The following is an 11,771-nucleotide window of genomic DNA, read 5'->3' as shown; positions in this document are numbered from 1 at the left end:
GTTTTTAACGTCAGACAGCAACAATTTTGTCCAGATGAAAAGGCTCCATTCATCAAGCATCAACGTCTACTTGTTTCTTTTCATTGTAATCATGGGAACAATACAAACACAACATTTCCCTCGGTAATGAAAACAATTCAAATTGTCAAGAGCTTTGTCGGCTTTCGTATGCAAAGATATACATTTGCATAGACTCACCCTCTTCTGTGTGACTGCAGTCGCTTTTCTTCTTTCTTTTCTGAGCTCTCCGACAGCCTGGCGATAAAGTTTCTTCAAATCGTCTCAAAGTATCCCAAATCCGCGCCTGAAAAAAGTACATATGTTGTGAGCAACATACAAACTATATCGATGTACTTCTAAGTAGAAATAATAAACTATGATATTAATCAGTAAAAAAATAGTGTACACTTCTTGCCAAAATAAATATTTCTGCCGTAGGCACAACTTAGCCAAGGTTTTTAAACAACATGTTTAAGATATATGTAACGATAGTGCCGTATATATAATAGTATCCTTGTTTTAGCTTACCCTTCCTCCTGTCGGTTTGCTGGTTCGTTGCGGTGTTGTCCTTTCAATGTAGTAGAGTCATTTCTTCCGTTGCGAAAACGAAGTAACAGAACGGAATGTTTGACGCCATTTAGTTCAGGAACATACTAGTAATCTTTGCAAGCCGAGACAAACGTGTTTTGAAAAAGCAAACCGTCGTTGTGACAAAGCAAGATTCAAACGACCCACCAAAACAAAGCATCGCGGCTCTTATTGGCTGGTCCCGGCGAGAGAGAGGTAGGATTGGTCGTCAGTCATATAATCACGTGATCGCGTTCAATACTACAACAATCTTGTTTTTATATTATAGGTTTTAAGTTAAATCGCCTGTGCAGTCTGAACATTTGGATGTTTCTGATTGTGTGAATGTATTTATTTCAAGGCAGACAAATGATCTTCATAATTCTAATTCGTCATGATTACATGGCTTTATTCGTTCTAGAATTACACAACTTGTCGCTCACTAAGTGAAATAAAACCGCACTTCAACTCCAACATAACCTTACTCTTTGTAAATGTATCCAAAATCCACAATTAATGTCATGAGGGTTGACTTGTTTTGCTGGATTTCAGTATTTTACCAGGCATGGGGACGCTGTGAGTTCTCCCTTTGTTTACACAAAGGCTATTCACATAAACGGACGCCATGTCAGACACATCGCAATACACATCGACCGAACTACAATGTAAAGCTTGCATATTATTACCCATACATGTACCTAAAAATCATAACAAACTGATCAGGTCATGTTAGTTCAAACCCCTTTAGTCAAGCGTTTGATTACATCATGGTAATGAACCTCACGGATAAACTATTATTTCCAAAATAAAAAATTCAGATTTAGACCGGAGTGTAGATTTAGGTCATTTTGACCGAGTAGGTCATATAACCCCAGCGTCGGGGCGCCCTACGCTCAAATGTGCTTTGTCGTATGGACGACATAACGATAAATCAAGCCAAGGACGCATAGGTTCAAATGTTGTATTAACAATCCTTGATCATTCTATATCTAATTTGCTTAGATTAAAGTGCTGGCAACTTTGGTTCAAGTAATTATCACCTGAAACATGAATACACGCAGTACCTAATTACCCCTTATTGTTAGCCGCTCCCCAACACACGCCAAGTGTGCGGGGCGTAAATTTCCGTGCACGTGCACGGCGAGCACGAATCCGGGAGTGTAAGGAAATATCCGGGGCCGTACACGCGGAGCCCGGAAATCCATGGACGCGACCAGGACACGGCGAATTTCACGGGCGTGTGCGGGACTGGAAACTCTTGGAAACGTGGTTTTTCAAGCAGTGGAACGGTCTTGGGCTGACGGCAGTTTGCCTCGGGATGGACAGTAGAGATACGGCGGGCATCCTCGCTGGGAAGTTCCAGTTTGTATTCACCTCCCCCGAGACTATCCTCGGCGATGAAAAATTCTGTTAGAAATCGGGTCATGCCAAATAAGGCAAGCTCATGTATATTGATATTCCTTGGGTCGCAGAGTACAAAAGGCGGGCTTATTCCGCAGGGGTAGGGGTGGAGAAGGAACTCGGAGCCGCTGACCCTGCCATGGGAGGATGGCGAAAATTTGACAGTAACAGACGATGTATGAAAAAAAAACTCACTCTTTTGGCCAAACTCTTTTTCCTTCCTGGAAACTATGAATTTGGACAAAGTTTCCTCCTCGTGTAGTGATAAAGCCGCGTTGAGGGCCTCCAGAGAGCTGAAAACACGGCTTTCCCCACGTGATTCAGAAGCGGCCGCCGACTGATCGGCCATGATTGTGGTATCGCCTGCGTCGTACCCAGGGTAGTGTTACTAAGGACCCTGGGTACGGGGATGACTTATGACGTCACTTGCGCCTCTACCCGGCTCACCCTTAGACCTTTGTGAAAAAGTATCTCCCTTGTTGCCTTGTTCACCCTAATAACAAAAATGAAAAAAAATTATACAGATTAAGCGTTAAAATTAAAGCTGTCAATGATAAAATTGGATTTGTAGAAAACAAAGTTTAAAGAGACAGAACTTTACCAAGCTTTACAATTTCAACCTAATATATTACAACGTAACCCAACATAATTCTCGCATTTGAATAAACTTGCTACTGTAACGTTTAAAATCATAATTTGTGATATCTTACAATCACTCAATCACTCACACCATCGATATCATATTAAAACATCGATATCATATTAAAACATTTATATCACTTCTACAAATAATGGGGACAACTGACTCCATTCGCTAAGTTGGAAAGAGAGTCGGCAGTATACAGGCTTTTCACATCCACCATGTTGGATTACAGTGAATGTCTGTTAAACATGCCAACATGCTGCTACTTAATCAACTTACCCGCACACACATGGTCATCGAGATTCATATGATAATTATTATAGCGTCAATGAAAAGCCTCTATAGGTTTGGTCACCAGGATTCTCCATTCACTGTTTTTACAAATCAGTTCTACGCTTTTCTAGGCTGGTTATTTATGCCTTATGTGATTCTTTACAATATAATTAACATTTCTATATAATTTCATGTAATCTTAAAAGGCCACTTTGCCTGATGCAAATCGACGTACATGTAAAGTGGCAACGGTCGACCGTATATTTGATTTCGCCCCCCTCCCCCTTTAATTTCACGATATTCACATCCCGAAAATGTCTACAAATCATCATCCTACTGCGGTTCTTCTTCAACAGAAATGGTCTTAAACTATTCCCCTCAACACTAGGATACCTTTGTTTTCGTTTCTAAGCCTTACTTGCTTCCTATGATGGTTTTTCTCTTCACGTAAACCGGGACTCGGGCAGTTTTGTCTTCCTGTCGTCATGTGAGGTCAAAGGTGATCGCAATGTGGGTCAAAGGTGAAATTGCAGGCCTGATTACCCATGTACTACATTTGACGTCAGGTGGTACGTCACGCTTTCCTCATAATGTAGACGTTTTACACTTCAAGCAGACCACCGAGACAACCTAACATCGTACCTGGCATAAGTTTCTGGTGTATATGAATATTATATGAAGTAATGATTTTAAAAATTACACTTTTACGGTCTGAATCTTGATTTCTATATTTTGTGAGCAATTAGCAAATTCCTCCAAAGAAAAAACGCAAGATATAAGAAAGCATTATGTTAAAGACATTAAACGATTTAAATATTTGACTGAAAAAAAGTAAATATACCTTTAAAAAAACAGCAACTTTTACTCATATACAACATAACGTCTACGCTTGTACAGCTGTAAAATTACTTCCTAGTTGGAAACTGATGCACATCAGTCGATTTACACTGGTGCAAATCAGTGAAAAGATTTAACTATGAACCAAACGCTAGTTTTCTGGGTTTATATTATCAGTCGAAAGATATTATTGTGTCTGTAGGACATACAGGCAAGCACTTAGACAAAGTGAAATATTAACAGGAAATAGAAGCTCCTTCAATGGCTTCATTCTTACAAACTCAATTTACTTAACGTCTACGTTTCAACTACTGTGTACTATCACTTACCGTTGTTAATTACTATATAAGTACATAACTAGTATCCAATCAATACCATCAAGGTTACTGCTCTAAAACTACAATTCTAGAAATGTAAAGAAAGCTCGGACGGTGCAATGTTCAAAATAATTGACATTTAACGGTTGACTAAGAATTAGTCAGTAATTAGAGATGTTGTGGATAAAGTATATGACTATGACATTTCCTCAGAAAACATTTGTTCCAGGACAAAATTTTGACATCTATCAATGAAATTTTATCCATTTTTACAGAATATTAAGCCTACATAATATATTTACATACAGGTACCTAAGCTTTGTATCCATAGATAGAAACTATTATTAAGATTATGCGCACTAAGTTGCTTGTAGCAACTGACAATGCTTTATCACACCATATTCACCGTATAACTACATGTTGTTTAACTAAGTTCTTTAACAGAGACAAATTTTGACGGTAAACAAACGGTGTCCTGCCATGTTACTATTGTCTCAACACTACACTGTCGCATTTACTCACGGCTTCTAGCTCTAATCAACAGACTACGGAGTATGCATCAATGTGATACATGTATAAAATAGCTGCTATTGTTCACTTGTAAGGAGTGCATTACACACCATTCGAAGTGGAATCATGTAAGGAGTGCATTACACACCATTCGAAGTAAAAAGAGACAGAGTTGGAAACTAACAATAAAGTTTGAAATCAATAAAGAAATAACGCATAACGTGTCTGAATTTATTGTTGAAATTATCATGTTGCATGTGCTGATTTGCATAGGGGCAAATTACACAACATCCCAATGAAAAAGATAAATACATAAGCTTAAGACAGCACATTATGTATTTTGATTTATTAGCGAAACTGGAATGCAGAAAGTTGACAAATCTCTAACAGCTATATATGTAGTAGCAGGACAAAAAACAAAAAAAAAATTATCAACATTCTAGTGCATTTAGAACTAACATATATGCTGCTAACTAACTCTAAATTTTATATTGTAAGGATCTAGTATACTGTGGTTAGTTAAAAGCAGATCAAAGAAAACTAGTTAATAAAGTGCTATAACAGACGGACAATGGACAACGATACCACTATTGTCTAAACACTCGCATTCTACACACAACTTCTAGTCCAAATGAACGAGCTACGGAGCATGCATTCGTAATTTTACAACAGAGTCATGAAGAAAGTACACTACTAAAGCAAAACAGTAAATAAGAGATCACATTGCTAAAAGAGCTCTCCAAACCTCGCTACTCACTCAAATGTTATCACATAATAGTAATCCTGACATGGACACTGAAATGCTTGTTTGAGAATGCGTGTCTACTTGGCACGTTACATAATTTCCAAAAGATTTTGATACAGTGTTCAACTGTTTTGCAACATTTGTTTTGTCTGAGTCTGCATGCGTGACTTCAGAATAAGCATCCCTTTAAACTGCTTTAACATTCCTCACATCCGTACGTTTTTTTCTCACCAGTATGAGTGTGCATGTGTTGTTTCAGATGGCCCATCCTGCTGAACTGTCTGCTGCACTAGTACTCCTCACATCGGTTTCTCACCAGGGTGAGTTCGAAGGTGCCTATTAAGAGCGAATGTAAGGATTAAACAATGGTGGCAGGGGTCAAAAAATAGATTTGGCTCAAACTTTGCACAGTGATAGTACTTGGCCCACAACCCCTCAAAATAGCTTTCTTTCCAGTCAGCACCGATCGTTGCCATGGTAACGGGCCAAACAAGTTTCGGGGCCATTTCCCCTGATTTAGACATGTGAAAAACATGAAATTTGGCATAGTTTAAGGCACGATTACGAGCAAGTGCTTTAATATTATGGAAAAACAAAGTATGGGCATAAAAGACCAACTAATCTGCTATTCTAGAATAGCTTTGGAATTTTCAAGAAGTTCGTTTAAAGGACCTGGGCAACCCTAACACAATACATGTTTGAGGCTTATGAAAAAGCGTTATTTCTACCCAACTTCGAAGTGCTGTAAGTCCAAAGATGGTGATTTTTTTTGCTTCAATTTTGAATCATAGATACATAAACATATGTGCTATGAAATGCATGGTTGCAAACGTTGGGCACTTCTTTGGTTGTCACGTGGTTGTCCTTAGAAGTAGGTCAAATTTTGAATTTGAGGGAAAATATGATTTTCAGCCATGTTCAGGATACTATATCTACAAAAGAAAGAAAGCAATCTGGTAAAGTCTTTTGCCCAAAGTAACACTATGTCTTGTCTATTAAATGAATACTTGTGGAGGTTGGGATCTTGTGTCGTTGGTGTGCACTTGTCCCTCAAAGTAGGCCATGTTTTGGACATTTACAGAAATTGACATATACGGCTATGTTTGAAACTCTAGAAATAACAAAGTAGGATGTCATTTGAATTCAATCTTTGCAGGGAAGTACAAATATGTATTGTGTATCAAATGAATACTTAGGGAAGTTGGGGTCTTGTGTCGTTGGTGTGCACTTGTCCCTCAAAGTAGGCCATGTTTTGGACATTTACAGAAATTGACATATACGGCTATGTTTGAAACTCTAGAAAGAACAAAGTAGGATGTCATTTGAATTTAATCTTTGCGGGGAAGTACATATATGTATTGTGTATCAAATGAATACTTAGGGAAGTTGGGGTCTTGTGTCGTTGGTGTGCACTTGTCCCTCAAAGTAGGCCATGTTTTGGACATGTACAGAAATTGACATATACGGCTATGTTTGAAACTCCAGAAATAACAAAATGGTATGTCATTTGAATTCAATCTTTGCAGAGAAGTACATATATGCATAGTGTATCAAAAGAATACTTGGGGAAGTTGGGGTCTTGTGTCGTTGGTGTGCACTTGTCCCTAAATGTAGGCCATATTTTGGACATGTACAGAAATTGACATATACGGCTATGTTTGAAGGTCTAGAAATAACAAAGTTAGATGCTATTTGAATTCAATATTTGCGGGGAAGTACATATATGTATTGTGTATCAAATGAATACTTATAGAGGTTGGGGTCTTGTGTCGTTGGTGTGTACTTTTCTCTAAAAGTAGGCCATATTTTGGACATCCATACAGAAATTAACAAAAATGGCTAAGTTTGAAGGTATAGAAATGACGAAGTAGGATGCCATTTTAATTCAATCTTTTAAGAGGAGTACATATATGTATTGTGTATCAAATAAGGGCTTGTGGAGGTTGGGGTCTTGTGTCGTTGTTGTATACTTGTCATTAAAAGTAGGCACTATTTTAAACATTTACAGAAATAGGCATATACGACATGAACCAAAAAGGAAGCCCTCAAAATCACCCATGTGATAGCCAATACTATAATAAACACATGGTAGAAGGATGGGTCTAAAAATAAATTCACTTTGGTATTCTCATCAGCTCAAAAACAGCCCAAAATCCAAAATTGGGGACAAGTGCAGAAAATGACCTACTTCGAGGTTGCCCAAAGACTGAAATCTGCCTGTACATCAACTTCACACTTACTTCGTACAAGTTAAGGCATTGGTCTAATAATATCCTGAAGTACTTGTCGTTACGTTAAAGCAGTTGGCGGTGACCGCGTCCTAAACTTTGCCAATTTCCGTGTTGTAGAGACGCAAAAATCTGTCAAAATGGCCCCAAAACTTGAATGGGCTGTTGCCATGGCAACAATGGGTTTTGAGCGGAAAGAAAGCTATTTTAAGGGGTTGTGGGCGAAGTACTATCACTGTGTAAAATATGAGCAAAATCGATTTTTGACCCCGCTCACTATTGTATGATCATTACAGACATTTGCTCTAAAAAATGGCCTACTTTTAGGGACAAGTATACAACAACGACACAAGACCCCAACCTCCACAAGCCCTTATTTAATACACAATACATATATGTACTCCTCTTAAAAGATTGAATTAAAATGGCATCCTACTTCGTCATTTCTAGACCTGCAAACATAGCCGTATATGTCAATTTCTGTATGTATGTCCAAAATATGGCCTACTTTTAGGGACAAGTGCACACCAACGACACAAGACCCCAACTTCCCCAAGTATTCATTTGATACACAATGCATATATGTACTTTCCTGCAAAGATTGAATTTAAATGACATCCTACTTTGCTATTTCTAGAGTTTCAAACATAGCCGTATATGTCAATTTCTGTAAATGTCCAAAATATGGCCTACTTTGAGGGACAAGTGCACACCAACGACACAAGATCCCAACCTCCACAAGTATTCATTTAATAGACAAGACATAGTGTTACTTTGGGCAAAATACTTTACCAGATTGCTTTCTTTCTTTTGTAGATATAGTATCCTGAACATGGCTGAAAATCATATTTTCCCTCAAATTCAAAATTTGACCTACTTCTAAGGACAACCACGTGACAAAAAAAGAAGTGCCCAAAGTTTGCAACCATGCATTTTATAGCACATATGTTTATGTATCTATGATTCAAAATTGAAGCAAAAAAAATCACCATCTTTGGACTTACAGCACTTCGAAGTTGGGTAGAAATAACGCTTTTTCATAAGCCTCAAACACTGTATTGTGTTAGGGTTGCCCAGGTCCTTTAAACGAACTTCTTGAAAATTCCAAAGCTATTCTAGAATAGCGGATTAGTTGATCTTTTATGCCCATACTTTGTTTTTTCCATAATATTAAAGCACTTGCTCGTAATCGTGCCTTAAACTATGCCAAATTTCATGTTTTTCACATGTCTAAATCAGGGGAAATGGCCCCGAAACTTGTTTGGCCCGTTACCATGGCAACGATCGGTGCTGACTGGAAATAAAGCTATTTTGAGGGGTTGTGGGCCAAGTACTATCACTGTGCAAAGTTTGAGCCAAATCTATTTTTTGACCCCTGCCACCATTGTTTGATCCTTACAGACATTCGCTCTTAAGATCACCCAGCCCAACAAAACACCTCCCACACTTAACACATATGTATGGTTTCTCACCAGTGTGGGTTCTCATGTGCTGATTTAGACTATCCGGCCTGCTGAACTGTCTACCACATTCCTCACATCTGTACGGTTTCTCACCAGTATGAGTTCTCATGTGTAACTTCGGACTCTCCAGCCTGCTTAACTGCCTACCGCATTCTTCACATCGGTACGGTTTCTCATCAGTGTGAGTCTGCTTGTGTCTGTTCAGACTAGACGGACCACTAAACTGTCTGTTGCACTCCTTACACCTGTAGGTTTTCACCGGTGTGGGTTCTGATATGTAACTTCAGTTGACTCAGCTGACCGAACCACCTGCTGCATTCCTCACATTGATATGGTTTCTCACCCGTGTGAGTCCGCATGTGAGTCTTTAGACTGCTAGACTGTCTGAAGCTTTTTGTGACATTTCTCACACCTGTACGGTTTCTCGCTAGTGTGAGTTCTCATGTGTGTCTTCAGATAACTCAGCCTACCGAACTGCTTGCCGCACTCCTCACACCTGTACGGTTTCTCATCTGTGTGAGTTCTGATATGTTTCTTTAGATCACCCAGTTCAACAAAACACCTACCGCACTCCTTACACTTATACGGTCTCTCACCCGTGTGAGTCCGCATGTGAGTCCTTAGACTGCTAGACTGTCTGAAGCTTTTGTCACATTTCTCACACCTGTACGGTTTCTCACCAGTGTGAGTTCTCATGTGTACCTTCAGACTATCCAGCCTGCTAAACTGTCTCCCGCAGTCTTCACAATTGTGCTGTTTTTCACCGGTGTGAGTCCGTATGTGTCTGTTCAGCTGACTAAGGTCGCTGAATTGCTTGCTGCATTCTTCACAACTGTAAGGTTTTTCACCTGTATGAGTCCTTATATGTGTCTTCAGATTACACAGTTTACTAAATCTTTTGTCACATTTCTCACATCGATACGGTTTTTCACCTGTATGAGTCCTTATATGTGTCTTAAGATTGCACAGTTTACTAAAGCTTTTGTCACATTTCTCACATCGATAAAGTTTTTCACTTGTGAGGTGTCTCACCATAGTACTTCGGTCATGAAACTCGTTACCGCGCTCGCCACACTTTTGGGAATTCTGGGCCCCATGTCCATTCTCTCCCTCCTCTTGTGTCTGACAGGATTCAGCCCTGGTCGCCATGTTGGTCAAACCTACAGGAATAAATTTTGAAGTCAACATATGAGGTCAATGGAATTGACATTTGTGTATGGTTTGGAGCAGAGCAGAGCTAGTACAGAAAACATTAATATTATAACAAAGATAAGTCGAAATGCGGACGGCATGAATGGAGTTCTATGTCGAAGGATTTACAGAAAGTAAAAAAAAATCTAAATCTAGTTTAATGCAGACGAATACTCTTAAACACATATTTTGATAGGTTAATGGTCAAAGCGAACACTTTTAAGCATAGACGAGTATGAAAAGTAATTCAGAACGTAGACATGAACAAAGGTTTTCGCGGCCAGGCTTAACCTACAACGACCAAAATGTCAGAAGGCTGTAATCACAGACAAATAAAGACAAAAACAAAATCATAGTCGGCACTTACCAAGGTGCACAGACGCTCCAAAGTACTGCACGATGTGTTCTCGATGATACAGATCCTCACGGCTGCAGAGTCTGTACTGACAGAAACAGAGCAGTCGGGGACGAGTTTATATACTAGGTACTGTGGGTGAATAAACCTGTCCGATGGGTTTTACTTGATTACGGAACAAAGGAAATTACCCTGTTATATGTCCCTATTTGCATAGGGAAAATCAGACAACATAATTAGATACTGGATAAAGACGACAACAACATATTACGTTTCCATATTATTGTTAAAACTGAGATGACGGAGACGATTGTCTGCATACGATAGGGCTGTTTCGTTTCAGCAGACTGTCTAATCTTATGTAATGAAAAGTACATACATCGGCCAAGGATTTAAACTCTTTTTTAACTCCATGCATTGGCCAACTATAGTTGGAAAATATATCAAACACCTCAATCAACACAGCCAACCATGAATGGTATAAGTGACTTGTAACTGTAACCTATTTTAGAATACAGCATTGGCGTGTAAACAGCGACTTTAGAGCGATTTTGTCTGGCGCGTCTGACAAATAACACCCATTTCCATAAAGAACGCTCGAAATCTGTTTGCTAATAAAGACGTTATTCGCGAGGAGATTATAATCAACCTATAATGTTACATGCAAGGTTGCCATGGTTGCAAAAGAAAACGAATCAAACAGCATAGTTAACACTTACTATTAGTAAGCTTTTACTAAGTTTAAAAATGCATAGTTTGGTGTGCTGACTGGACGGGTGTTACCTGACCGAAGTATCTATTCGATATTCCACTCTTACACAAAACAAAACGTAGACACACATGTGGTTCTTCATACATCTACAATGTTACCACAAGGCCTTGGCCATACATAGATCCTTATGGAAAAACAAAAAGTCGACACTTACCACTGACGCTAAGTTCTGCACGATGTTTTCACGACAACGCAGGTCCTCACGGCTGCAGAGTCAGTACTGACAGAAACAGAGCAGCCAGGAGCGCGTTTATATACATGTAGGGACTGCGGTGGGAGGATAAAACCTGTCTTGTGGGTTCTACTTGATTACGACACTGACAGAAACAGAACAGTCAGTCAGGTGCTGATATAGGGACTGAGAGGGTGGATACACAATTAAAAAGAATAAATTTCAAACAAATGTTTCAATCGTTAGCAATGAGCTATAAACTTCGACACACTTTCCGCTTTTTTTAACAGGCTATGG

General features: G+C 39.1%; 1 protein-coding gene and 1 pseudogene across 2 annotated transcripts in view; both read right to left on the bottom strand.

Annotated features, from left to right (window-relative positions):
* Positions 1–3,503, bottom strand: part of LOC109464360 (calcium-responsive transcription factor-like) — an 8,708-nt gene extending 5,205 nt beyond the window's left edge. Inside the window, exons 1-2 of one of the 2 annotated variants that reach the window (XM_019761308.1) lie at positions 3,303–3,503; positions 2,164–2,461 (exon numbers count right to left, since the gene is read on the bottom strand). In XM_019761308.1, coding sequence (XP_019616867.1) covers positions 2,164–2,317 — 154 coding nt within the window. In that variant the 5' untranslated portion in view covers positions 2,318–2,461; positions 3,303–3,503. The remainder of the gene's footprint in view (positions 1–2,163; positions 2,462–3,302) is intronic. The other variant, XM_019761309.1, reaches the window with a different exon arrangement.
* Positions 3,504–9,127: 5,624 nt separating this feature from the next.
* Positions 9,128–10,580, bottom strand: LOC109464361 (annotated as a pseudogene).
* Positions 10,581–11,771: the final 1,191 nt, after the last annotated feature.

Source organism: Branchiostoma belcheri, unplaced genomic scaffold (genome assembly GCF_001625305.1).
Source record: "Branchiostoma belcheri isolate BF01 breed outbred unplaced genomic scaffold, Haploidv18h27 scaffold137, whole genome shotgun sequence".
NCBI classification, from domain to species: domain Eukaryota; kingdom Metazoa; phylum Chordata; class Leptocardii; order Amphioxiformes; family Branchiostomatidae; genus Branchiostoma; species Branchiostoma belcheri.
This window is presented reverse-complemented; position numbering and strand designations above follow the sequence as displayed.